The 27,408-nt window shown below is 51.0% G+C and overlaps 9 protein-coding genes across 9 annotated transcripts; 6 read left to right on the forward strand and 3 right to left on the reverse strand.

Moving 5' to 3' along the window:
* Positions 1-543: 543 nt before the first annotated feature.
* Positions 544-1,665, forward strand: CTHT_0007490 (uncharacterized protein; the record flags this gene model as incomplete). The annotated part of the gene is made up of 3 exons (XM_006691217.1): positions 544-647; positions 758-1,486; positions 1,542-1,665. 3 exons carry the CDS (start codon positions 544-546, stop codon positions 1,663-1,665), a joined length of 957 nt encoding a protein of 318 aa, XP_006691280.1.
* An 869-nt stretch (positions 1,666-2,534) lies between these two features.
* Positions 2,535-4,258, reverse strand: CTHT_0007500 (uncharacterized protein; the record flags this gene model as incomplete). The annotated part of the gene is made up of 3 exons (XM_006691218.1): positions 2,535-3,269; positions 3,371-3,749; positions 4,200-4,258. The coding sequence occupies 3 exons, from the start codon at positions 4,256-4,258 to the stop codon at positions 2,535-2,537; spliced, it is 1,173 nt and encodes a 390-aa protein (XP_006691281.1).
* A 992-nt stretch (positions 4,259-5,250) lies between these two features.
* CTHT_0007510 (uncharacterized protein) lies at positions 5,251-6,431 on the reverse strand (the record flags this gene model as incomplete). The annotated part of the gene is made up of 4 exons (XM_006691219.1): positions 5,251-5,489; positions 5,547-5,863; positions 5,914-6,084; positions 6,136-6,431. The coding sequence occupies 4 exons, from the start codon at positions 6,429-6,431 to the stop codon at positions 5,251-5,253; spliced, it is 1,023 nt and encodes a 340-aa protein (XP_006691282.1).
* A 5,376-nt stretch (positions 6,432-11,807) lies between these two features.
* On the forward strand, positions 11,808-12,149 carry CTHT_0007520 (uncharacterized protein; the record flags this gene model as incomplete). The annotated part of the gene is made up of 1 exon (XM_006691220.1): positions 11,808-12,149. The coding sequence occupies one exon, from the start codon at positions 11,808-11,810 to the stop codon at positions 12,147-12,149; it is 342 nt and encodes a 113-aa protein (XP_006691283.1).
* Positions 12,150-13,200: 1,051 nt separating this feature from the next.
* CTHT_0007530 (uncharacterized protein) lies at positions 13,201-13,949 on the reverse strand (the record flags this gene model as incomplete). The annotated part of the gene is made up of 2 exons (XM_006691221.1): positions 13,201-13,484; positions 13,553-13,949. 2 exons carry the CDS (start codon positions 13,947-13,949, stop codon positions 13,201-13,203), a joined length of 681 nt encoding a protein of 226 aa, XP_006691284.1.
* Positions 13,950-16,840: 2,891 nt separating this feature from the next.
* On the forward strand, positions 16,841-17,634 carry CTHT_0007540 (putative inorganic phosphate transporter protein; the record flags this gene model as incomplete). Its single annotated transcript, XM_006691222.1, has 3 exons — positions 16,841-16,860; positions 16,950-17,110; positions 17,240-17,634. 3 exons carry the CDS (start codon positions 16,841-16,843, stop codon positions 17,632-17,634), a joined length of 576 nt encoding a protein of 191 aa, XP_006691285.1.
* Positions 17,635-18,675: 1,041 nt separating this feature from the next.
* On the forward strand, positions 18,676-19,548 carry CTHT_0007550 (DNA repair protein rad14-like protein; the record flags this gene model as incomplete). Its single annotated transcript, XM_006691223.1, has 2 exons — positions 18,676-19,048; positions 19,118-19,548. The coding sequence occupies 2 exons, from the start codon at positions 18,676-18,678 to the stop codon at positions 19,546-19,548; spliced, it is 804 nt and encodes a 267-aa protein (XP_006691286.1).
* A 955-nt stretch (positions 19,549-20,503) lies between these two features.
* Positions 20,504-23,241, forward strand: CTHT_0007560 (uncharacterized protein; the record flags this gene model as incomplete). The annotated part of the gene is made up of 4 exons (XM_006691224.1): positions 20,504-20,612; positions 20,692-20,958; positions 21,038-22,909; positions 22,982-23,241. The coding sequence occupies 4 exons, from the start codon at positions 20,504-20,506 to the stop codon at positions 23,239-23,241; spliced, it is 2,508 nt and encodes an 835-aa protein (XP_006691287.1).
* Positions 23,242-25,251: 2,010 nt separating this feature from the next.
* On the forward strand, positions 25,252-26,652 carry CTHT_0007570 (aspartic-type endopeptidase-like protein; the record flags this gene model as incomplete). The annotated part of the gene is made up of 2 exons (XM_006691225.1): positions 25,252-26,038; positions 26,144-26,652. 2 exons carry the CDS (start codon positions 25,252-25,254, stop codon positions 26,650-26,652), a joined length of 1,296 nt encoding a protein of 431 aa, XP_006691288.1.
* Between the last annotated feature and the right edge of the window lie 756 nt (positions 26,653-27,408).

A 27,408-nucleotide genomic window follows, 5' to 3' on the forward strand; every position in this document is an offset into this window, starting at 1 on the left:
CGGTTCTTTGTTTTGCCATCTTAGAGCTTAAGATTTATACAATTCGAGTCGATGACGAGGTTTTTCTCATTGTTTTTGTTCACCTTGTGGTCATACTACTCGGGACGACATATCTCCTGTATATTTTCTGATCCTGAGTTTTGAAGATTCCCAGTCTTTTCACATGAACTGACTCTGTCGCCAGCTCTGGGTTCTGGAAGTTATCACCGTCTTTCTTTTGCAGGGCTGAGTGTACACGGTGTGAGCGTCGATGTCTCTGGCTATACGCACTGTCCCCGCATGCGACTCCGTACTTGCTCCTCCTGCCCCTCCTTCGATAAGGTTGATGTTCACAACACAACTTGCTCTTGACATGTCCAAAACAACAAGATAGCACAGATTTGTAAAGGGCAGTTGTCGCTGAACTTGAACCATATCTCATACTTTCTCAATTACTCTCGCTCAGTTCAAATACAAGTGATTCGAGTTTTACTTCGCATTCCCCGTTCCTTCTGGAATTTCAGAGCTGGTCTTCGCCGGCTCACTGACCGCACTTTTGTGATGATGGCCCCTAACGTAGACCCAGCAATTCTTGAGGCCCTAGGTTTAGACGAGACGAACGCCAAGCTTGTCTCCCATGGCGGCTCTGGCTTCTCCTCTACCTACAAGTTGATTGGCACAAAAGATGGCAAAGAACGAGCCTACTTCGTCAAAACCGGGACAGGTCCTCAGGCCGAGGTGATGTTCCGAGGTATACTTCTCACTCCATATTCTTAAGCTTGGTAATCGAGCTTATCGCTGACTCCCACATATGCGAACACGCCTCTCTCAACGCCATCCACGACGCCGACCCCTCCCTGAAACTCTGCCCCCGTTCCTACGCCCACGGCTCCCTCCGCTCCTCCCCTGGCAAGTTCTTCCTCGCAACCGACTTCCTCGAGCTCGGCTCTTCTGCCCCTGGCGGCACAGGCCTCTCGCTCGCCGCCAAGTTGGCTAAACTGCATACCACCCCAGCTCCGGTCCCCCCTGGCCATGACAAGCCCATGTACGGCTTCCACGTGCCGACCTGCTGCGGCGCAACTAGGCAAGAGAATCCCTGGACTGAATCTTGGGCAAAGTTCTATGCCGACCATAGGCTGAGGGCGATCATGCGGGAGGGGATCCGGCAGAATCGGCCGGATAAGGAACTCAACGAAGCGGTCGAGAAGGTCGCTAGCGTTGTGGTCCCCAGGCTGCTCGGGGACGGGCACCTAAAGGGGGTGTATCCCGTGTTGATTCATGGGGACCTGTGGAGCGGAAACCATGGACGGGCGAGGATCGGGGGCGAGGGAGGGGCTGAGGAGGTGGTATTTGACCCAAGTTGTGTCTATGGGCATTCGGAGTATGAGCTGGGAATTATGCGAATGTTTGGAGGGTTTGGCAGCTCGTTCTGGAGGGAGTATGAAAGGCTGGTGCCGAAGGCGGAGCCAAAGGAAGAGTATGAGGATCGGCTCGACTTGTATGAACTGTATGTGCCCCTTCAGATTTCTTTTGGGTTTGGGCATGGCTTGCTAACTCTGCAGGTATCATCATCTCAACCACTATGCCTTGTTTGGAGACGGTTACCGGGGAGGGGCCCTGTCCATTGCCCGCAGGCTGATCCGCAAGTATGGACAGTCTGACTCGAACCAGAAATCTGGCCTGTAATGGCCTTGGTTCAGCCACGCCGTCCCACGTCAATCGTGTATCTATTTGTCGTGCTCTAGTAGGATAAAATAGATGAGAATTGACAAGACTTCACCGCAATAGTCATACAGTTAACTCTGCACATAACGATTAGTCAATTTACAGTAGTTCAATCGTTATGCCTAAATTTTCGTTAATGTTAAGGTCCCACTTATTACTATCTCCAGTAAAGGGCGTAGGCTCGGGGATATCTTAAGAAGGGCTACTACTGCCTACTGACAATATAACCGTGGGGCCAACCCTCGGGTTACTACCTAAGCTAACCTGTTCCCATCTGTGGCTCGGATGGCTATCCAGCAAGTTAATTCCAAATGCCTATGGTTCAGATCAAATTCCAATCCCTCCTTGAGCGATTGTCTTTGATGGCTCCTTCAGCGTAAAGGCGTCACAGTGACCTCCCAGGAGGGCGGGAATATAATTCGACAATACAGACAGCATCACGGAATGTGTACCTGGAACCCAAGACACAGAAGGGCGAATAGTTGGCCCTAACCCTTTCCTTCCTCAAGTCGGACCTCGTAACGGGTCTGGAGTAACCATAAGCCTGTCCTGTCGCATAAGCATGGAAGGGAATCTCGGGTTGAACTGCCATTAGTTAGCTTTCGCGGCCTGTCAAAACCTAAGTAGGAGAGACCTACATCGTTGACGACATGAGCATATTTCAGCCCAACTAGATCAGCGATAAACCTGAGCCGGCCCTTTGCCAATGTCCTCTGTTCTTCCTTCGTTATATCGTGATTCTTTACACGCGTCAATGACCATATCAGAAACATCGCCGGCAGAGCCTTCTCCAGGCCCTCCTCGCCACACGCAAAACTCGACATTCATGATTATCCAGTATCCTTGCGTTTCAGGTGCCAGCCGAGATGAAAGGGTACTGAGGCGATGATATCCTCGACCATTTCCTTGCAGACCAGTTTCGAGACTTCGTACTTTGAAGTTAACCGGTAGTCGACCAGGGAGTGGATCCACGCCGTCAGCCTAAGTGCCAAAGAAGCGAGAAGCAGGCGCGTCACGCGCCCAACATTCCATGCGCTGGCGGTTACATAATCGGGGTAGACGTCGACGCGGCCGGGAAAGGCTTCGAGATCGCCATAATTGAGCCCAGCAGGGGGACTTGTTCCCTTGCTCTGCACCCAACCCAGCGCCTGGTATCTCAACTCCCCCGGAATTACCCCCAACCACCTCTCAACCTCGTGATCTACCATCTTTACCTTCGAGTACAACTCCCTAACCTTCCCCCTGACCTCATCAGGCACCACGCTCGGGACAAGCACTTTTCCAGCCTCAGCCCTCAACTCCGCATACCTGAATGCTAATCTTTGCGCTCCAGAGAGCAGGGAATTCGTGTCCCCAGCAGACATCCACCAGTCAGCCCCCAGCGGTAAGGGAGTGTCATGATAGAGTGTGCGCGACAAAAGGTGGTGGCGCACCGAAGTGAAGAGAAGAGAGCCGAGTTTCGTGCGACACAGCTCCTCGCAGCCGCGAGCCAGGACGATATTTACTTCGCCGTCAATGTGGGAGCGCCAGGCGAGCAGGCGGGATTGTGGATGGGCTGTTATGCTCTGTTGGTGAAATCGGAAGAGAGGCAGACATCAGCACATGTGACGGAACGACAAAAGGAGGATCATGTCAGATAAACCTCATACAAACAGAGCAGCAATACCGCAGCCAACGTCGAGTCCGCCGTCGCCGTCTCCGCATTCCCCAGTGCCTTCTGCGTCTGCGCCAGCGCGAGGGCGTGCTCTTTCAACGAGAACCTTTCTAGATTGACACTGTCGGCCTTGTGGCGGTTACCCAGCAGAGCATACGCACATGCGTTGAATGCGTATCGCAAGGCGCTTTCGGCGGGTTCGTTCCTCATCAGCGGAACAAGATACTCCATGAAACCATGCGGGCCGGGATATTGGTTCTTGAGGGGGACGATTATGAAGTTAGAGGCGAAGTAGCATGATGCCTGTTGCGCAAGGGGGACGGCGATGCTCGGCGGAGGACTACTACTCCCACCGGCATAGGGAGTTGGAGGGCTGGGTGAGCGCTCGTCACTATCGTCCAGCCATATCAAGTTTCAGTTCCGTCTGGGACCGACAAAGGAAGAGGAAGAAGATCCTTTTGAGCACTGAAGCCGGGGGTGGAGTCGGGCTTGACGCTGAGGACCTTACGGAGGGTACGGCGGGCGGTCGACACGGTTTGGTCTCAATGGATAATTTCGAGCTCGTGCCAGTAGCCGCCGCATTCGCACTTGGATTTTTCGCAGCGTTTGCAGGTTTGCTTGCATTCGTCACATTGTAGAGGCGTAAGGAGCGATGAATGTTAGTGGTCGGTGGTGAGATGGGACTAAGTGGCAGATGTAGGAGTGACAGGTTTGTCTGCGGCTCAATGATGGTGAACGTGGTGAAGCGATGTTGGTTCCCATGCCGCCGGACCAACGACAGGAAGTTGATCTTGAACCTGCCAGATTCAGAAGTATTTGTCGACAAAGATGGAAAACCCACCTTGATCCGGGGCGCGCGACACGTCCGACATCCCGCGAAGGCTTCCCGCCGTAAACCATCTTGCGAGAGCAGCATGTCCCGTGTGTGTGTCGTCGTGACGGCATCTTGCCGGTGTGTGGTTTTCCTACTATCCGCTCTGTTGAATTTAATGTCTTGCAAGAACAAAAGAAGGCAGCAGCAGTGTACCGGGGTTTCATGTCATCATTTGTCAAAAAGACACCGAACTTACAGGACAAGGATGTCATAAAGGATGGTCTGAAACGGTTAAGACAGAAGAGTCACTCCCGAATGGACAAGGGGATCACACATCCCGCTACTCTAAAACGCTGGTGGAAAGATCCCCTATTCCGTCTAGAGGACCCTATGAAGTGTTGAACGGAGCCTGGACAGGGGATTCGTCTAGTGCGTACCTACCAAACCGAATCTGATGACGTCTCGCTTCATTCTTGACGTCCCTTCAGCGGGTGTCAAGTTCTGTTAGTGTTGGGCCTGGCCTTCCCATGTTTGTTTCCGCGAATCATCAATGGGAACCGAAGCCGTGAACACTGTCGATGCAAGCGGGAGATATGAAGGAACTTCGTATGTTGAAGTGTATAGAACATGTATTTCCGATTATGGCCAGAATATAGCCGTATTTCCATTCCCTTAATAATATCAACAATGCAATGATTTCAGCCTCAGCTCAAGGGTAATGATATGAAAGATCGTGCCCCCGAGACCACAAGAACATGCTTGGTCGAGGCTGCTGCCAAGAACAGCAATGGGGTATCGAAGCCAAGTCATAATCTGTCAGCTGAGCGACGGTGATATAGACAGCAGATTCCCAGACACCATCACTCTTGACGAGCTCTCACATATCCCCCATACAAGCTACTCCAAAATCAACCATCCGACCTACTGAATGAACATCGCAAGGTGGCTGCATGATGAGTCCTCTGCACTCGACCTGACTCGCTTCCGAAAAGCATGGCAACGCTGCGGTCACGCTCCCCGAAGAATGACGGGCTTGGGTGCTGGTATTGCTGCAAGCAATGATTGGTTCCCCAACACGTCAGTCATCCTTGGGCCAATCGCGCTCCGAATCCGAATCGTACTCGGACTCGTCGTCGTCCTCGTCCATCTCTGTGTCGGGAGTGTCCTCAACGTTATCACCGTCGTCATCATCAGGGAGAGGGATCGTCAACTGGCTGTCAACGGGACTGACCTCCTCCGACGATGAAGCGGTGGTCGGGGACACTCCGTTGCTTTTTTTGTTGGAATTGTGCGCGTCTCCAATGACATTGCCATTACCTATATTGTTTTTCAAAAAAGAACACGATGCTGCCGTTCCGGACTCCTAAGCCGGACCCTGCGTCGGTTGTTCCATGATCCTGGTATCGTGAGCGCGACGATCCCAGACTTTGAATTCGAAGACGCCCAACAGCTGGTCCCGGATCTGCTGCAACTGGTTGTGGGCCTGCTGCATGCGGTCGGGTGTCGCCTCGACACGCATGCGGACGTACAGGAGCCAAAAGTCGCCGATGGGCTCGAGACCGGCGAGGCTGGGGACTTGGTCTGTAGTCTGCGGGCTGGGATCCAGGGAGATTAAGTAGGTACGGACCATGGAGTACTCGACGTCGTTGAACCACCAGTGGTAGGATTCCTCAACCAGGTCCGACTTGTTCCTACACAAAGAGTTAGTACGAGGGCTTGGATGAATGGTACAGCTACTGACCTGAACTTGCTGGCAGCAAGGATGCGAGGGGCTCTTTGATCAGGAATCTCGATGATCTTGCGCTGGGTGATGAAAGGAGGAATGCGCTGGTTGGGGGGATCCGGAATATCAGACCAGCGCAAGATATGTGGTTTGCCACCAGAAACAGTGCCATGAGGAGCCGCCTCAGCACTAGTAATCCGTCAGCAAGTTATTTCTTTATTATTCCGCTGTCAAACTTACCCGGCTTGAGCAGGACCCAAGATGGCATCGGTAATATTGGTACGGATCTGAAGAGTGTAAGGCTGCCGAACTAAGATGTTGTGCAGCTCCTGGTAGAGCGCTGTAGTCGGGCCACGCTCCTTCAGCAGCTCCTTGATAGTGGGGAAACCCCTAATCTTGATGTCCTGTGGTTCGTAGTGCTGGACGCGAGTGAAGCGATGGTGCTCGCGCATCTCAGTGAAACCACCAAGAACAGCGCGTGCCTTGGCTTCATCGTTGTCGGAGACTACGCCTGCGAGGAAGATCTCGTACGGCATTTTCACAATGATAGTGTTTGGTAAGAGGTTTTATGAGATCTATGGTTTGTGCTTACATTCTGTGAAGAAGAAGTGAAAGTTCCCGCAGGCTCAGTGCTGTTTAAACTGCTGAAAGCGCGTGAAGTCCAACACATAGGTATAGATGAACATCCGCGCGTTGGTGGGGCAACTTGGCTTCGGGACCAAGCTCCACCGGGATCCTCCCAGTCACGTGCAGCTCAAGCCTTGTCCGATTTTGGCACATCCCAATGTTGAGAATAGTTGAAGCTTTCAATGCAACTTATCAAGGCTTGCTCCTAAAAACACTTTTTCTGGTGTTATACATATGGGTCGTGGAAATTCAGGTTAGGCACTCATACATGTTAGTCTTCTGGCCCTACACCTATCGGTGCCGACTGCTAGTCAGGGTTAGCGTTCATGATTGAAGAGGGAGACAAGAGCTCACAGGCAAACTTTGACTCGTATTAAATGGAACGAGTGCCATCTAACATATTCTCCAAAGCTAGTTTCTGCAGAGCATTCAGGCTTGCTTCTCTATAACTTAGAATGCTTGACTGTACTCAGATTCGCAAACTCCATGCTCTATCCTGCCCCAACAGTCAAGACGAGAAAACCATCCCCCACAAGTAGTACTGTACCGAGGTTCCGCGTTACTAGGGAAGACTTAAGCGTCCAGTATCGAATTTTGCTGCCCAAGGAGTCCAGTCAAGGCTATTTTCTACTACTGAGGGGATCTCGACTAAGAGTATAAAGATTAAGCTGGCATGAGAATATTTCCGGCTCTAAACTAGTCTGAACGGCCTGTCACATTGACCTGCTTGCCCCAATCAACTCATCTAATCATTCTTTATAGCACCAGATAGCTTCAAGCAGAAACTACATCCGATGCAAAGTAAAGATAATCAGGTAATACGAGTCTCTATCCGATGCGTTCGGACTATGGCCCTATACTTCACTCGCGACATAGCAATCTGACATTAATCTTTTTGACCTCCATTTCCTTGACAATTATCTACATTTACATGGTACGAGGCTATTAGTCTTTCATTGAGATGATGAATAAATGAATATTATCAAAACATGGTGACAACGCTTGAGAAGAAATGAGTCTGGAGCCAAGGTCTGGTATTACTTCGACCTATGTAAACTCAGTGTCCTACCGTTTGATGTCCCTTTACCATACAATTACTGACCTGTCATGATCTCAATAGACTGCCAGCTTCTCAAAAATTTCACGTCCTGATCACAAAACAGCCACGTGCTGTCAAGATTTTCTTTGACCAGGATCAATATGCTGTGGAAGACTGCACCGATGGCAGCTCTACTCCGAGGGTCATTGGGTGTTAGAAAGCATACATAAAGGCCCAGGTGAACAACAAAAGAAGCAAAAGCTCAAATGCGATATCACAAGGGCCGAGATAACCATTCCTCTTTACTGCTTAAAGCACCGCAAGAGGGAAATTCCTCCAATTATCAACCACTTTTTTGCCGAGTGACAGATGTACAAGATCGAACAGCCTGTCATACGCACTCAGGAGGAAAAGCCCACCCTTCTCCATTCTCCATGAGAACGTGGTTCAGCAGGTCTTGATAAGTACTTAACCACCAAGGAGAGGGAGTATGAGCAGAAGCACGAGGTTGCTGTTCAGGTGTGGTTTCATTATTATGCCAGTGGTGTTTGGAACACCAATCCTGGGACATGCCTGAATGGAGAGACAGTCGGCGATTATGCCTTTGCCAGGATCTTTGACGATGATAGACAGCTTGATATCCGCGAGTAAAGGTACAGTGTCGCAATCCATGAGAGCCCGGCTGGTCAGCCGGACTCGGTCCACAACTTCTTCTGGAATTGGAATAATCCCATAACTGCTCTGCTGGATAAGGCGATCAAGAACCCCTATACAGAGTACCCGCAACCTAACCCTCCTGCCAATCTGTTGGGTGATTTGCCAAGGCTCGCCGTCCAAGCCCAACTAAGCAGATAAATGCTCGACTCCCGACTTGTTTCTGAGGAAAAAAGTGATGTGGCATAATGGCCAAGGGTGGTAGAGATATGGGACAGGAAAAGAGGCGGGCTCGAAAGAACATGATTGATAAGAACGGGAGTTACTCAAAAACAATGGTACCCCACTCTCGGTTTCCACTTCCCATGCACCATAGTGAGTATATGGAAAAGACATGCCTTGCTTGAGACATTTTGCAAATGAAGTAATCGCATACACGAGAGTCAGTTGGCTTGCACGTTGCCCTTGGTGGTTGTCTTGAACTTTTTAATGATCAACTTCGTTTGCGCCAGTGAATCAAGTCACACCTTGTCTTTCAGCCCCCCGTCAAGATAATCCTATCATTCCCTGAAAAATAAATGCCCATTTGGTATGCTGGTTAGACGGTCTTGTTAACGTAACTCTTCAGTTTCCAATCTCATCGTCGCCTAAGACTCGAGCGTTGACACTTGCTGTTATTTCAGAGATCTCGGTCCAGACAAGATTGGTATCTGAACCCCACCGTCGAAATCATTGCAGGCACAACTGCCCCACTAAGTTTAGCCCTACAAAAACCCCACCACATTGTCCCGCCATGAAGATTTGAGGGTTTGATATCAGTGATTCCTTTCAACGGCCAAGAGGCCTTTGAGCTTCCACTAGACAATCCAACTAACTGAAGTTTCCGTGGCATTCTATTCTACATGTCTGTTGTCTGTCTGCTGCCCATAAGCTTTGTGTTGCCTTGGGTTCACAGAGCTGTTAGTTGAGGAACTAAGAATCACAAGATCCATGCAGCCATTTCTTCCCCGTCTCTTCATTTGGAAATAGATCAACCAGCTATATCATCCCTGGGGTTACGTGGTGCAACATCTGCTAAGTGTAAAACTGGTCAGTTGTGGATGCTTACTAACATATCTGATCTGACCCCATCTCCGCTATACGGATCTCTCTTGCCAAAGTGTTTGATGCAAAGACATAGAATGAGCCATGGTGCCGAAATGCCAGAAGTCTTCTCACTCTCCTTCATGATATTAGTTTTGAGCCGCTGTGTTTTGTTGGACTCATTTATATGACAGGACTCGCAGGCCTTCGTGTTCTCCATCAAGCATGCAACACCTCCCAGCTTCCATAGTATTTCTACCATGCCCGTAAAGAATGACAGGAGCCTGTAGATGCTTCACCGATACCGCTTCAATCAATACACCTAATGGCCTTCAGTTCTCTAGATCATCAGACTTCCGTCTAGATTCTGGGCTTGAGCATGAGAAGTCCTGGACTTTTCAAGGTCCTTCCTCAGCCCCAATGGGATATGTACCACGATAACACCGTTGATCTCTACATGAAGCATACTATTGATTAAGTGAGCAAGGTCATAAGGAGGTAGTACGGCGAGGCAGGTGGCATCTTGTCCTCGATATCCCAAAAATTGGCGGTAGGAGACATACCATGGCACTTGACTGATTTTCCAATAGCAAACGGATATATGGCAGAGGTTTCGAGAATGGGGTATCTTTGATGGCTCAGAACACAAGAATCGAACCCGAAATCCTATCAGTCGCCATGGTCAAAACTCTGCTGGTTGTCGCCTAATCAACAGTTGCGACGATAGAAAACCCAATTCCAAGAGTCATGCAACTTTGCATAGTAAATTGTAACTGTCTTCCGACAAGCAAGTCTGGTCTGCTTTCGTTGAAGCCGGTTCCATCGCTGCTAGCGTCATGATCAGCCACCCGTTAGAATTCCTCCGCAACCTTTTCGCCACCCTCTCCCTCGTCAACTTGAGTGCTCAACCCAAGCTACGAAGCATCACTCACCAGTTCTTTAAGGGTCAAGCTGAAAGCACATTCCCCCAGAATCACCCAATCACTCACATCTGCGTAGAGCTCCAGAAGGACGAGGACTGTCAGGAGATCTCGCATCGCAGTTACAGTGTATGCCAAACCTCTTCGCCATCCGCCCTGACCAGTGTCATGCTGGTACTCATAGGCTTCTTGATACACTGGCTACGATGCTTTGCCGTAGCGATGAGGTTAATCCGGGTTGGAGATCATGCTGAGGCTGTATCGGGAGTCTTTTGCGATATTTGGGCCTGGTTTGTACCAAGTGTGCACGGTTGAGAGTGTAACGGGTGACTTGATCTGGTGCAGACAGGGATCGACAATAGGTCAAATGGGTTAGATGATGGCCACTGACAATGTGGAGTGCACAGCGAAGTCAATTACTACGTGTAATAATCTTTCTTTGCCCTCAGTGTCCTTGTGTCAGGGAGAAGAGGAACCAAGAGAAGTCTATCATGACCGGGCAGCCTCCTCTATAGAATCCTCATCATGCCTCGGCCATATGGCTCATTCTCTTCGGTCATCCGGCTCTAGACATCTTCCGAAATCAACCACGTATTTTTGCCGCTCACAATCATCCTGTCCCTGGTGTCCCTTGTGTTGGCAGTCGGGGACATCCCTTTCCTTGGACTGCCGTGTCCATGTGACAGAGAGTGAGCTTTCGCTTCTACATGTTGATAGGCGACCTTGATATGTCACTGAAGTGTTGTCTTCTCCTGGTCAGTTAAACCCTGGTAACACATCCGACAATGGGATAATAACCTTTTGCCAGTATGGTACAGCTGCCTGTGCCATGGAGAATGTTGCCGAGAGTTGCCAGCCGCAAGGTGACTTTGGAAAGGCTTTGACTTGACTTCAGCACGCTATAGCTATTGCCTGTGTATTCTGGGAGCCATATGCTACTGCCATCAGCCACCCCAGTAATGAAAAACGACCAGACGGCCCTGGTGTCTAACAGCTGAGTGCTAGCCCTCCATCCTAGATCTTCAACGGCATCCGGGTTTGCATTTGGAGGGGCTTTTTACCACATACATTTCCTCATAGTCAGGGCACCTCGGGTATAGATTCAACCCCTCCTCACCACCACACCACTATCCACGCTAGAAGGCATCTAGTCTTAGCGTCTGCAAACGATATAAGTGTACAGATGCAACTAACCGGGCCTATAATTTCGCACCCTCCATGTTGCACTCTCTATTTGAGAAACCAAGCTGCCGCGGTATTGTCACACAGAAAGGCAAGAAACCATTTCTGTGCGCGTTCGTGATACCGGGCTTGATGTTGTGGTTCAACGGCGTCTCAAAAATAACAGTGTTGGTGGTTATTGTGGATGGGCTTAATCTTGATGCTGGATACATGTTTGCTTAAGATAGAATTCCGTTTGCTTTAGCTCTCTATCATGTATGTCTGGCCTACTCTTTCCTGTTAGTTCAGCAAGCGTCCAAAGAACTGATCTCAAGCTGTCCGGTCCAGTCCTACCATCACCCTCTCTCCTGACCTTCGGTCGTTAAGTTTGCGCGGGGAGGATAAAGAATCAGCTAAATAATCTCGGAATGAAAAACAACGACACCCTCGCCCTCATAATCATCGCCTACATCGTCTTCACAATTCTCATCTTCGTCGCCGTCTTCCATTTTGCACGATCTTTCTTCGGCGCGACAGTTGCCAAGAGCTCCTCATCATCTTCATCAGGATCTTCCTCCAGCTCAAGCTCATCATCAGGCAGCAGCTCTAGTGACAGCAGCTTTAGCCACTCTGAGCCGGAGTTCGTAACTCAGCCGATATCCGAATCTCGCATCTCGGGGCTTCAGGCTGCCACGAACATGTTCCCTCCTGCACCGCCAGGGGCGTTTGCGCCGGTCCCCGCACCGCAGGTGCAGCAGCAACGACGATGATACTTGGGGATGTGATTCCACACATGTGAGGGGAAAGAAATCGGAATGCTTGACCCAGGGACTTCGTTCTAGGGCCATAAAGCGGGCAGGACATGTAGCCGTCTGTTTTTCATTGGTTCCTGTTTAAAGAAATCAGCAACATACTGTGAAGACTTGTGACATCACCACTGCAGAGTTGAGCTAGAAGCCTTCGCGTTCCGGACAGGAACTTAGAGAGTATAGGAAGGTTTATATCTTTTTCATGTTAGAGTTGAAAGTACAACAAATACTAGAGATTCTCCAAAAACCCACTGCACTAGTTCCACTGTTTCGAGCGCCTTTTTGGTATCATATGTTGTTCACTTGAGACACATGGAATGGATAGCAAGCTTCAGAACCTGCGGTCAAACGAGTGGAAATGCTGCCTCAAATTTTATGGCAAGAACGGGGGGCTTTGACTGTATCCTGCAATGGTTGATGCAACTCTGAACATTGATCACGACATAGCTCAGTAGAGAAAATCCGTCAATCATTCAAGTTCTGCTCCATATCTGGCCACTGACGTGCTATATCCCTTATCCTCATCCTCTGGAAATAAATTTCAATGACGGCTCATGTCAAACCCTTCTAAACAGCCGGCCCCGTAAATTGGGATGTCTCAGGCCTTTGCAGACTGTATAGGTTGACCAAGATGCTAGGATCATTATTTTTATAAGCGCCAGCCGGGGCCACCAATGGACTAGGATTTCCAACTCCTCCGCTAGTGATCTGAATCTGGGAGCAGGAACTATAACCCGTGTCTTGTTGAGCTGCGAAGCCATATGCTCGACTCTCAGCAGGTACTCTCCGCTTGGGTTGCTGGAGGGGATGGTGGTGTTTACGGTCCCGTATGCATCTAAGTTTTAGAGGAAAAGAATAGATAATTAGCAACACAAATCTGAAGAAGCACATAAACAGTATGCATTGAACAGCATATGTGATGAAAAGATGCCTATGTACAGCTCATCTTTTACTCCTTCATGTACTGCTCCTCCCAAACCCCCAATCTAGTCACCCAACCCAGAAAGGGCACCTAGCAGCTGAAGACACTCGGACCAGGGTTCTTATAAGATGTCGGAACAGGGTAGTAGATGTTGATCTGGATACCGGGGTCATTCGCCTTATAAGCACCTGGGAAGGAGACCTTGTTCGGAGGATCAGTGCTGCCGCCGCCAGTGACAGCCAGCTGAGCACACGAAATGTAGAACTGGGCACCACCCGGGGTGCTGGCGCTGTGCAGAGCAATATGCTCAGCGCGGAGCAGATAGTATCCGGGCCGGATACACCTGGGGATGGTGACAGGGAAAGCGCTCTTGCCTGTGGGTTGGAGTATTTGCGTTAGAACATGTCTTTCTGCACAACCTTTTGATATTCTGGATTCATACCCTCGCTAGACCACTTCAGAGAAGAACCAAAGGTAGGCTGCTCGTGATAGATCTTGAACCAGACTGCTCCTTCGCCCTTCCACGAGTTGATATCCTGGCCATCGGGCACCCGGGCCATGTAGAAGGACATGGGACCAGGATGGAAGATGGCCTGGTTCGAGTAGTATGTCACTGTAGAGCCGGCTGTGACATTGAGGGTAGCCTGTGCCGGGGAATGGATGTTTTGGAAACAGCGGATCTGTTGTGAGTTGACATCGGCGACGAAGCCGTTGCTCTGAAAGTTGTCTGCTCGGCGGACATACTGCCAGTCGAAGCCGTTCTGGACTCTGGGAAATGTATAGTGAGCAGTGACGCCGTTGAGGGCAGCGCCGAGCAGGAGGAATGCCGTTGCCAGCATGGTAATGGTTGACTTGCAGGGTTTAAGAGTCACAGGGCTGAGGAGATAATGATGATGCTAACTCTGATTCCCATGTCTCTTTCTAGCTGTCGTCGGTATAACCTCAGCTTTATAGCCCTCTGCTCATGTCCCATCGGTTGCGGCCCCATCTTCCCCAGATCAAGCATCTTCCGCGAAGGTGCCGAATTACCAGTCCTGGTAAGATGCCTCGTTGCCCTGGAACGCCCAAACTTGCTAATCCTGGGTTCACCTAACATCGCTGCCGCCTTGTCCCGGCCGGTTAAAATGAGAATGTCACCCGCACCACTTGGAACAAGCGGGGGATTTGACCCAAACGAATGTTTATTCTAGTGCCGGCAGCTAGCCCGGCTTTCGGGTAGCGCCCGTTCCCCATATAATTACATCAAGCATTAGGGGCTCAGAGCACATGAGTAGTTGTGGGGTGCATTATGTAACCCCCGCAAACCGTTGTTGATGGCTTAACATTCGTTTTTGAGCTGGCGTCATCCATGGAGGGGCTTTTTGCGTAGCCCATGGCGACTCGGGCTTTTCAGCGTGGGTCATTGGGCTTGGCCATTGCAACACTTCGGTACAATGGCTCCGAATGGGATATCAGCTGGTCCAAGAGGGGGTCACTGGGTTTCTTTTGTGCAACAGGAGCATCTTGACAGGAGCTGAGCGTGAGATTGCAATTTCACATGCTGCCTTGTTCATCTCGTCCGCTGACGATAAAATTGGGCCGACTTCCCAGTCAAACTCTCGATGTCGGCATTAGAACTTAGGGGATGTTTTTAATGCAGTCCTGATTTTGAGGAAACTACCAGCTCTAAGACCTCGAGCGTTGCATACTCTCGAATGAACAATCTGCCGAAGTCATACCCTCTCCGCCTGAAAATTACGACCACTCCATCGGCCCTCATTTGAGACCACCAGGAAGGTTCGAGTGTAGACTCGGGAAAAAAAAGTACAACTTCCACAACTCCTTCGATAAAACCTCAGTAAATGTTGGAGGGATTGAGTTTATCGAGAGGATTTCTGCCAGAATAGGGGTCAACTGATGGCCATAGGATGACCATAGCTGAGGACCACAAAGGTTTGTAAGTGAACCACTAGACGAAGCATGCTCAAACATAAATAAATAGCAGTATCATCTTGACCTCGATTTGGTAAGAAGCGTCTCAGTTATTAATTCGAATGAATTGCAACGTGTCGCTGACATCTCTGCAAAGTCAGCCTTGCGGTTGATCATAAGTTCTAGGACAAGAGTCAAGCAATGTCTTAACCAGTGTCTGTAACTTGTGACTGTTGAGGAACAGACACGGAACGCGATGCATCTGAAGCGGGCTTCTTTGTGAAGTCCGTGATATAATACTTTTGCATGATCATTGTTTTCCTCTTCCCTCCTGCCTCGGTTTAGCGCTACCAGCAAGGAACCGGACTTTAATCGTTAATTCCCGTCAGGAAGGAAGGAACAACTTTACGCCACCAGAAAAACAGAATTGGAGTTCGTGACAGCAGCTGGACACTTGATCCAATGACGAGAGCCCGTACGCGAATTATGAATAACATCGGGAGAGAAGAATGGCTTAACGATGTGTTAGTTAGAAAGTTGTGTAAACTCTGCTGTTGTCGACTCTAGATGCCCTGCATTCCTCTGTTTTTTGCTGTCATGAACTGAAGACAGCAATTTGGCCAAGTCGGATATGGAGGGCTACCACTTGAAATAAAGGAGGCTGTCAAGGAAGCAAAACAATTACACACAGCTGTGCCATTTAGACATGACTGATAAAAACAAGAATCGTACTTGGTTTGGTCACCACTCACAGCCCAGCAGATGGCAGAAGACACAGCAAACATGTCAGTCAACAGGTTCCAATGGGCTACGGGAAAACTGCATTATCAGACTCTTTGGCGTATGGGGGCCTATCCGTCGTCCACGGACACCAAAGCATGATAAATGAATTGTAGGCAGGCATCTTTTGCCTTATACGGAGCAATGAAGAGAAGACGGAAGACACCTTATACCCTGTTTGATGCTCTGTATACATACTTGGATGCTTAGTTGGGCAGGTGGAAGATGATGCCCAACAGAACTGCCAAGGACGTTCAGGGGAGGTTGGATTGGCTCAAAGAATTGCAGGCCTGAAGGTGATATTCTCATTTATGCGACGACTCAATGGCTTTGCTAAGCCCTTGAACCTGATAGATCTGTTTGAGAACAATGGGCGAGGCTGCAGACCACTGTTGCGATAGAAATAAGGGATGCAAAGCAGATCGCATTTGTTCGGGTTCTTTACCGATTGTCAATGACATACTCTCGTCCCTGCGCCGAAGCAACGAAGCTGCAAGCTGAGACCACCAAAGCGCTCGTCCGACGCGATCCTCACGTGGAGCCCGACTGGATGTGGCAGGCTGACAGGCGATGTGTTAAGGCGATCGTGGCCTTTCCAGGTCATCGGAGACCCCAATGGAATGCAGAAGGCTGTGGAAGTTGAGGTCGGCCTATGCCGTTAGCAGGGGAGCCCTGTCAAATCTACCACGATCGAGTGCCGTCAGCCAACGGGCGATCCCCAAGTGCTGTGGAAAATGGTGCAACCTGCCTCAAGGGGGAACGTCAGCAAAACCTGCCATGCAGCAAGAGTGGGGCCGAACGGCCAGTCCCACGCCACGCCGCGAGTTTTTGGCCTGCGTTTGACCGACATGAGTCCGTCTTCGGACGAGTTTTCCGGGCTGTCTTGAAATCTGGCCGATTGCCCCTGATCTCGACCTTCCGCTTCACGTTCTCACCACCAGCACCAACTATTGTGTACTGCTCATCGCACAGCGGTCGCGCACCTTCAGAAACCTTCTGTCTTCCCCGATTCACGACCAGAATCGCAAATTCAGTCACAATGGCTCTCAGCCCCCAAATGTAAGCAAAGATCTGCGCGAGTTTCCGGTCGTCGTCCGACCACGATGCATGGAATTGGGCTACCGAGTGCTGACATGATTGCTCTCCAGAACGAACCTGATCATCATCTTTGGTATGATGCAGGTTTCAAAGAAGATTCCCTTCGATGACCCGAATGTGCTCAACATGTGCCGCGCCGCCTACCTGGCCAGCAACCTGATCATCCTGTGCATCTCGCTCTACATCAAATCTGTCGTGGACAAGAAAAAGGGTACGCATCTCTGCCATTACAGGGCCAATTGCACTCTCATAGTCTGCGCGCAATATGCGCGCGAACTGTGCTGTGGATTCTCCCTGCGTTGTTTTTAAATGTTATGGCTAACCGTAATTGCATGTCCAGACATGACCACCCTCAAGTATATTGAGCCTGCCCCCCCAGGCTCGAGTGAGGAAGGCAAGCTTGTCACGACCACCGTCCATGCCTACGATGTTGAGCAGGTCAAGATCCTCATTAAGAGCCAGCTCTTTGGCATCGGCATGATGGCATTCATGCACCTGTACCTCAAGTACACCAACCCGCTTCTTATCCAGAGCATTATTCCCCTCAAGGGTGCTCTCGAGTCCAACATGGCCAAGATCCATCTCTGGGGCATGCCTGCCACGGGAGATCTCAAGCGTCCCTTCAAGCAGCCGGGTGGCCTCCTGGGTGGCCTTTTTGGCCAGTCTGTGCAAGCCGACAAAAAAGCCGTTGAAGCTGCCGAGCGCGCTGGCCGTGGCGGCGTTAAGGAGGAGTAACAAGTCCAATGGAGGCTGGATAAATTGTTTGGGCTGCCTCAGCTTTTGGTGCGAGTTATTCTACGGCATAACCAGGCTTTCTCATTAGGGGGACTTCACCGTAATAGAGGCTGGCGTATAGATTACTGGCAGGGCAAAGAACCACGGTTTCAAACAGCAGGGGCAATATATACACAATAGCAAATATAAGCGTAATTGATATTATTTATCTGCTGTTGTCTCTAGCATCGGGCGATCGTCTGCATCTGTCTGCGAGAGAGGTGGCGGTTGCTGTCGCGCCTACTCTTCGTTGAACCACTGATCACTTGATGGGTCCAGTCCAGGGTCCCAAGGCCCCATCTCTCGGTAGGTAGGCACCGTTTGCCGATTGGCGTCACCACTTCAGCACAGTGACCCCTGCCCCCTGTGTTTACTGCGTCGCTTTCTCAACCTTGTCGGCCTCATACAAACTCTCAACGCCTTCGACATTTGTTAGGTTTGATACACGCGCGAAAATCCTGAGGACTTTCGCAAACCATACTCACCGTTGCTTCATTGGGCGACCAATCGCATAGACTTGGGCCGTAAAAACGTGGCAATGGATCGACCACAGAGTCCTCCCCCACCAGAAGATGCGAGTGCATCTTTCCAACGCCAGCCGTCTCCTACTCCAGAGGACACACGCCGTATCGTGAGTTATGTCTATTGTTGCGCTGCTTCTCCCGGAAGTCGTTGTGCATCCCCCTTCAGTAACTTGTTAGTAACGGTTTGCCGTTGCAGGAAGAATCTCGTCTTCGTGCCAAAGCCCTTCGTAGCCAGACAGAAGTCGAGCATCGGTCATCCGCACCCTGTCTCCAGTCGCAGTTAAACTCTGTATCAAGCGCAACAAGCGATTCCCAAACGCCAATCAAATCCAACACAAGGAAGCGGCCGTATTCGTTAATATCACGGAGTGAAGTACCTGCTACCAACCGCGATGCCCGAAATACAGCATCCAAAGATGGCGCTCTCCCGCCAGTCTCGCGCAAGTTCAGTAAATACGTCGACTATAACTTCAGTGCCATGACAGACACAAAGGGTGGCTTTCTCAGCGTAGAGGACGACCCTTGGAACAAAAGCATGTCAACAGGCACCAGCGCCAACTCTTCAACAGCCGAACAGAAGCCAGCACATATATCGGCTACTGAGTGGGAGCGGCTTCAAGTGCGGAAAAAGTTGGAAAAGAACAAGGCTGGCCCGTTTGAACCTGGACTGAGCGTCCTGGCCGACCCAACGACACGGAAAAGGTGTCGAGAATGCGGTAGTGTCGAGATCGATTTTGTCTGGGAAGAAGTGTTCCGCTGTGCCGTCTGCAATCCATGCAAGGAAAAGTATCCGGAGAAGTACAGTTTGCTCACCAAGACAGAGTGCAAGGAGGATTACCTTTTAACGGATCGTGAGTTGTGTTCTACCACTTTAAGGAGACGGGGCAAACTGTGACCTGAGGCTAACCGATCCATGATAGCTGAACTCAAAGATCAGGAATTGCTCCCTCATCTATCCAAGCCGAACCCACATAAGTCTCACTGGCACGACATGATGCTCTTTCTACGCTACCAGGTCGAGGACTACGCCTTCAATCACAAATGGGGTTCGGCCGAGGCGCTAGATGCAGAGTTTGAGAGGCGAGAGGCAGAAAAGAAGAGACGCAAGGAGGCCAAGTTCAAAGAGAAGCTGCTAGATTTGAAACGGAAAACCAGGACAGAGGCATTCAGGCGAAACAATGCAATGGCTGGCGCAGGCGAAGGTGGAAGTAGGCCAGCCAAGTTTGGAGACGCAATTGGTGGAAGAGAGAGGCACGTCCATGAATGGGGCCGGGCGGTAGAGAACGAAGATGGCATGACAGTGAAGAAGTGCGTGAGCTGCGGCATGGAGGTTGAAGAGCTCGAGCTATGATGGCCGTAAGACCCAGATCTGTTGCCAAGATTTCATCTTGTTGCTTCACGTCGTCTATAGTATACCCATCCTTGCCTACCAAGATCATTCTTAAGAAACCTTAATGAATACCGTGCAGATTCTTAGGCCTACCAGCTAGATTATCGCAACAATCTGCGTGAACCAACTGCACCTGTGTATCTCAGTTGTCTGAAACAAAGTGGCCAGATAATAGCTTGTGTCTTCTGGTCCCTCCCAAGAGCCAGGTACCTTACTGACCAAAAGCCAAAACTCCCCCTGTGTTTGGCTCGGTTTGTCTTGTGTCCCACAGTACGCCCGGGTCTGCGATCCACCAAGGGATGGGGAAGAAGCTAAACAGTTCTTGATTGGCTGACCTGTGCGTCCAAAGAAGCTTGAAGCCCTTGGAACGTTGATGCCTTGCAGCCTCACGGTGGGATGACAACCTGTGATTCAACAGCCGCGCCAAGACTTTGTGGGGTTTAGGAGCTGCTTGCCTAGACGTGGGGCTGTTATTGGGCAAACGGGCTTGGCCCGTCCACTCCAGCAAATGGCCAACCAATGGCCTGTGGCCAGCCACCATCACCACAGCGCAAAAAGTCCAACGTTGCCGCCCTGCTGCGTCAGTGCATGGCTGATTTGGAAGGGCAAGGGAAGCTGAAATTTTTTGACAAAGACTTCCTGCGTCGATCGACACGCGACACCACGCTGCAAACCTCCCGATTCATCCATCTCGATCCATTGTAGACTGTCAACAAGCAACGACTTGCTTCAGAAAACATCCAACCCTTGCTTACCGTCGCAGAAGAAGCTCCATACCCCCTACAGGTACGGGGCCTTCCACTGGTCCCCACAGCCCGACCTCGACGCTGCTGCTTGTCGGCCCTCGTCTATGGATTAATCGAGACGCCGTCCGGCTTTTCTTACAATATCATACACCTTGCCCTTGGTTACTGCCATGGGCACCAATGGAGCAAGCGGGATGGGCGCTGGTGCACACGATCAGACCGGCATGATGGGCGGCAACAATCCCAGCCATCCCCCGACTACCGAGTACACTCTCCAGGGTTCGTGGCCTCTGCCGTCTAGACAGTCATGCACCTGCGCTCAGGGAGTTTCCGCTGACGGCCTATGTGTGCTTTCTAGGTGTTATGCGCTTTCTCCAGTCGGAATGGCATCGCCACGAGCGCGAGCGCAATGCCTGGGAAATCGAGAGGCAGGAGATGAAACACAGGATAGCCCAGCTTGAGGGCCAGGCACGGAGGGCAGATGCGACTCAGCGGGCACTCAAGAAGTATGTCGCTATTCTTGAAAAGAAGGTCAAGGAGCAGGCCGCCTTATTGAAGTCTGGGAAGGCCCCTGAGCCGGAGCCCAACCCTGATCGTGCTGTTCTACTGCGGGAGAAGTTACGCCGTGAGTCCAAGTCCTTTTGTTTTTATTCATTCGCTGGAGACGAGCAAGGAAGTGAGACTAACCGGTTTGGCCAATGTAGCCTCTGCAGAAAAGCTTGCTACTGGCACCTCAGATCCTGCCTCTCTTGAAGCTGCCCTCGCAGATGAAGAGGCCTCGCGCAAGGAGCTCAAGGAGTTCTTGGATCAGTGTCAGGCCGAGTTTACCTACTTGATGATCACGCCCGCGAACCCGCCCCCCCCCAAAGGATCTCCTCCTCTGCCGGTGCTCGAGGATTTCCGAGAAACCGAAGGCTTCGGTCAGCAAATCCTCGATCCGCAGCAACAACAGCAACAGCACTATCAGCAACAGAACATGCAGCCGCAGCAGAACCATATTCGTGAGTTTGGCCAGAATAGGGCAGCACCAATTCCAACCAACCAGTCGCCTGCGCCGCCAGGTCCTGGCAATTTCCATGTCAAGCACCAAGATCCTCAATCTGTATCCATGACACGTAGTCATTCTGAGCATCCTTCTTCAAGTTACGGCACTACGGCTGAGTGGGCAGCCCAGATGCAGATGCAGGCACCTGCACCCGGGAAGCCGATGCCGGAACCTCTCCACGAGCTGCCTAGTCAGCTCACCAAGCATCACGGTAGGGGAGAGGAGAAAGGCCCCGCCTCTGCTACCGACAAGCGTGCCCCTGAGACGGACAGTTGGGATTTCAACGACTCTAGCTTCCCGGAAACAGCTGCTCCACAACCCCATCAACAAGTGTCGTCTCGTCCAGATACGGATGTTTTCCCTGCAGCCGACAGCATTCCCAAGTCGCCCAGCCGCGGATCTCTACCGCATCGCAGGAAGAACTCGAGCTCATCGCGCAGACGCAGTAGTGAGCACGACCTGTCCCTCCTTCCTCTCTCCTCCAAGCCAGAGAGCACTGCTTTCAAGCTCAAGTTCCATTTGCGAGGCCACCTCGATACGATTCGGACTGTCATCTTCTCCGGCGGCGGCAGTCCTGGAGAGCCCGAGATATGCACGGGCGGCGACGATGGCATGATCAAACGCTTCCATATCCCAGATCGGCATGGCAGCCACATGGGATCGGGAAGCTCAGATTTCGACGTTACTGCCGACTTCACTCACCGCGGTCACACAGGTTCTGTGCTCTCTCTAGCTGCCTGGTCGCCATCTCCCAACTTTTTGACAGGAGGTCGCGCGCAGGGTGATGGCTGGATCTTCTCCGGAGGCCAGGATGCCACAATTCGGGTCTGGGAACGCGGTCGTGTCGATCCTAAGGCTACCATCGACGGCCACACAGACGCGGTCTGGGCGCTTTGCATCCTTCCTACGACCCTTGGTGCCATTTTCGGCCAATCCAGCACTTACGGCCCACCGGATCGCATCCTGCTTGTGTCTGGCGCAGCGGATGGTACAGTGAAGGTCTGGGCCGTGACTGCTCCTCCCCAACTTACTTCGCCACAGCCGTCTACAGGGCGTCGGCCGGGAGGTCGCACTCGGGGCAATTCTATGAGTTCTGGCTCTGCCTTTCCGAGCTCTCCTCAGCCTACGACGGCGTCGACTACACCGTTCCATTATACACTCATTCACACTATCTTACGCCAGAACTCAACAGCAAGTCCCACATGCATCACCCCACTGAGCCCGAATGGCGAGACATTTGTTGTCAGCTACACCGATGCTGCCATCATTGTCTACGACACACGCACGGGGGAGGAGATTGGCAACATGGCAAGCTTGGAGACGTACGACGGTTCCATGGGTACAAGCGTGAATGCAGTCGTCGCTACCACAGTTGGGCTTGACCAAACGCCACATCAGGGCATGAGTGAAGAGGACAGTGCAGGTGGCGGGCCGACAGGGAGCAGCCGTGCCATGGCTGGATCCGGGGTCGAGGGAGTCATCATTTCGGGCCATGAGGACTACTATATCAGGTTTTTCGACGCTAATAGCGGTAAGTCTTGCTCGCAGTCATTGTTGCTGCCTGGCATAGGATCTGGGGAAAGACTAATTTTCATTCTTACAGGCCAATGCACCTACAATATGGTCGCGCATCCTGCGGCCATTTCGAGTCTCTCACTAAGCCCCGACGGTCGTGAGCTCGTCAGCGCCGGCCATGACGCCTCACTGAGGTTCTGGTCACTCGAGAAGCGGTCCTGCATCCAGGAAATCACCAGCCATCGCGTCATGCGCGGCGAAGGCATCTGCACCGTTGTCTGGAGTCAGGATGGCCGGTGGGTGGTAAGCGGCGGTGGCGATGGGGTGGTCAAGGTATTTGCGCGGTAGGGCGCGCAACGACGTATCCGGCCCGAAGCCCGTACCCGCTCTTCCAGAACATACAGTACTAATAGTAATTCGTTCCTGTCGTCCCTGAGGCCTTCGGTCGTATCCGGAGATGATGCAGAGTCGGTCGCCCGCGCAGCGGCTGAGTATCTGGCCCAAGTGCGGCAGGTGTGGGAGAGATATACTGATAGATGATACCAAAGTTTTGTGTTTTCTTGTCTTCTCGGGATGATCAGATGATTCTCAAACGCTTTTTGCTTGGGGTTTTCGGAGGGAGGTTGCCTGGGTTGTGCTAGAAGGCTAGACGAGAGGCTCTCCTCTGCTCGTAGGTTTCGGGTCTACCGTCCGTCCTGTCTACATAAGATGCCGGGCTATTCAGAGCATTCCGACTGATAATATATACCTCTTTCATACGGCAAACAGGAAAACCTGTGTGTGGTATGTGATTGTACGCATTGACAGCATATTGTGTATAATCGAGAATGTCTTTCAATCCTCTAGGATTCCGTCTTTGAATGACATGACATGGCTCACCAGCGGTTGAAATTCCTGCGGGAGATCTTTGTATCACAACAAATGGTCATAGGATTCTACCCCGTCCTTGACAAATCCGGATTTATATGAGACTTAAAGTTGTAGCAATGTGCTTGAGCCCCTTCCTTCCTATCTCTAGTTTGGAAGTTGTCGGGATGATGCCTAATCGGACATCTAAGGCCATCCATCTCCTGAACATCAAAAGCCATGCCGCACTTGAGGCATACCGATCATCGCAGCTCACGTTATCTCGAAATGCACTCCCAGACAACCGTCCCCGGTTCCACTCACCTTCATCAGCTTGCACCGTCAGGGAAAGGAGAGCTCAAGGATGTTGCAGGTACGGGACCAACTTTACACCAAGTTGATGGGTGTGACGCCACCTTACCATGATAGGATGACTGGCAAATGCCGTGCTGCCGTAATGCAACGGCACATTGGTGGTTGCCGGGAAGGAACTGCCGCGCTGAGTGCCGGAACTGAAACATATTAACGTTGCTTTGACGACTTACGACAGCAGGGGAATATCAGCCGCCTAAAGGATCTCGTCCCGCGTAGATAGACAACACCTATCCATTTCTCGCCTCAAGGCTTGTCCCTCGGGCTACTTGCCCATGTTAGCAGGTAGGTAGAAATGCGATTGTTATCCGCCTGAAGATCCAAAGTGCCGGCGCTGATGTCACAGGACAAGCAATGATAACGCTCACAGAGCTCTTAATTGCCGAGATCCTACCAGGCCAGAGGATTCCATATTGCATCATCTGTGCCCTACAACCACATCTTGCATGCCTGATGCTCAAACCACTCTGCTCAATGCCATCCATAACACCCAAAGGACCCAAAATGCAGCTAACTGCCTTCCGGAATAGGCAACTAGAAAAGAATCACTTTAAGTGCCCACCACGCAGCATGGGTGAAGGAGGGGGAAGATCTCGAAGGCACAGCAATCTACAGAGCAAGTGGACTGGAACGGGATGCTTTCGCCCTGCATGCCTAGTTCAAGTCTCGTGTAAGTGGCCACAAGTCTGACGAACCTTGCAACATCTAATGACAGCAATGTAAAGACAAATCAATGCAAACATGCCGGCTTGGAACTCAAGTAAGGTCGATGATCCGCCGCCGATACGCATATTTCCTCCAATGTGAGCAGTGAAGGATGCTTTCTCCAACATCCAACATGAATCCTACCCCTTCGACGTGCTTCTTAGGCCCGGTATCGCCATCCCCGGCGATATTGTCCCTCCGTCGCTCTCAGTCGGTGGACTTGCATAGATAAGCGGTTGTAACCCGTCGGACGTTCTCAAGCTTGTTAAGAGAAGGGAAGATGTACTGGGCCTGAGGGCATTGACTGCTGCTTCCCTGTCTACCGTCCTGTTCTTTTTTCGATAATCGCTTTGATATCTCTAGATCTCCTATCGACGTTGATTTTTGTCACCAACAGCCCGCTGTCTATAAAGCATCTTTAACACAAACACTACAATGGTGGTTATCAAGGAGCTCATTCTTCTTACCATCATTGTGGGCTCGGGGCTTGTCTCAGCTCTACCCCCCACTAAGATTGGTACGACCAAGACCAACCATGGAGATGTCCCGGTACTGGGAAAGGGACGGGCTTCACTCCAGCAGGTTCGAAACCCACACTACCGCTTCAATGGCGCCCGTGCGATTTATCGGACCTACCTCAAGTATGGTGTTCAACCCCCTGACTACCTGATCGAGGCAGTCGCCAAAACGGATGCTCTCAATACAGCAGCCGAGGGAAAGCGAGACACTGGCAGTGCCGCCGCAATTCCTGTTAACCCAAACTACGACATTGCATATGTCACTCCAGTAAGCATTGGGACTCCTCCCCAAACCCTCCACCTGGACTTTGACACGGGCTCGTCCGACCTCTGGGTGTTCTCAAGCCATCTGCCCGCATCTCAGATCAGGGGCCAGACCATCTACGTTCCTGCCAACTCTAGTACGGCAAAGCTCCTGGCTGATCACACATGGAGCATCACATATGGCGATGGCTCGGCATCTAGGGGCAACGTCTATGTCGATAACTTCACAGTGGGAGGGTTGACGGTCGAGAACCAGGCAGTCCAATGTGCCTTGCAAGTCTCTACATCATTCACTCGCGAATCCAACATCGATGGGCTTGTTGGATTGGGGTTCAGCACGTTAAATACTGTGGTTCCCAAGAGTCAGCTCACCTTTTTTGATAACGCAAAACCGCACATGGATGAGCCAGTATTTACCGCAGACTTGAAATGGAAGTCAGGTATGCTAGGTTCTTTTCTTGCGTGCTCCAAGCCAATTTTTGCTATTTTTGGGGAAATTTAACACAAAGGCTAACTCACTTGACCTTGAAAACACATCCGGACAGAGGGTACATACGACTTCGGCTTCATTGACGAAAAGAAGTACACTGGGAAGATTACCTATGTACCTGTGAACACATCTCCCGGGTATTGGACATTTACAAGCTCGGGCTACGCTGTTGGTTCGGGTAACTTCAGCGCCACGTCTATTGTCGGTATTGCTGATACGGGCACTTCGTTGGTGTACTTGCCTCCCTCGATCCTCACAGCCTACTATCGTCAAGTGGAGGGTGCTACCAGCAGCCGCACATACGGCGGCTATGTGTTCCCCTGCAACTCAAAGCTGCCGTCCTTCACGTTTGGCATTGGCGAAGCACGAATCACCATTCCTTCGTCATACATCAGCTATGCTCCTGTCACAGCGGGCTCCTCAACCTGCTTTGGCGGGCTCCAGAGTAGCAGCTCTTTGGGAATCAATATCTGGGGCGATGTGGCCCTGAAAGCGGCCTTTGTGGTGTTTCACGGCGGAAACCCGCCGACCATCGGCTGGGCAAAGAAGCCATTGGAAAGTTAAGGGACTGTTTTGGCAGTACTATGCAAAATGTTTCCATGATCCTCTTTTGTAGGATGTTAATGTAAATACCTGCGTCATTGTAACCACTTGACCGTCTTTAAACTCTCTGGGATCTAAAAGCAACAGCTTCCGTGATGATACTCCCAGACTCAGAAACATTCACATGAGCTTGGCCGTAGTGGGAAATATCACTTTGGGACAGGCAGTGTTCTTGTACTTGCATTGACATGCCCACCTGGTGGCAGCACTCGAACAATGTCCAAGGGGATATAAGAGATCTCCGCATAACTCAGTGGCTCAAAAAGATCTGGCAGAGTGGCATCTGGGAGCCAAAGCTCTCTGTATTAGCATTGTTGCAGCTGGATTTGAGGGCAAGAGTCTGGTAGAGGAGAATGATCAGGATCATACCTGAGCACTTTCCAGGAGACCGACGTTATTTTCACCTATACAAAGATAACGGTCAGTGATGCAGCATATCTCATGCAGTTAATTTCCCCTCCTTTCATTAGCAATCTGTAGGTAAGCCCAGAACATTGGTGTTCCTGTTTGAAATTGGGGTCGTGACAAATATATTGACACTTTCATACATGCCAACAGGGAATTTGTACTGATCCATAGCTGATGCAAATGATTCCATTACGCGCCAGGCCGGAGATTCTGCAGAAACCAGTTTGAACCGACAGGATGCAGTAGGATATGGTGCCAACAAGACGCTGATTATACTTTGACTATTCCAGTAATGGTCGGACACATAAC

Source organism: Thermochaetoides thermophila (assembly GCF_000221225.1).
Source record: "Thermochaetoides thermophila DSM 1495 unplaced genomic scaffold scf7180000011806, whole genome shotgun sequence".
Classification (NCBI taxonomy): Eukaryota; Fungi; Ascomycota; class Sordariomycetes; order Sordariales; family Chaetomiaceae; genus Thermochaetoides; species Thermochaetoides thermophila.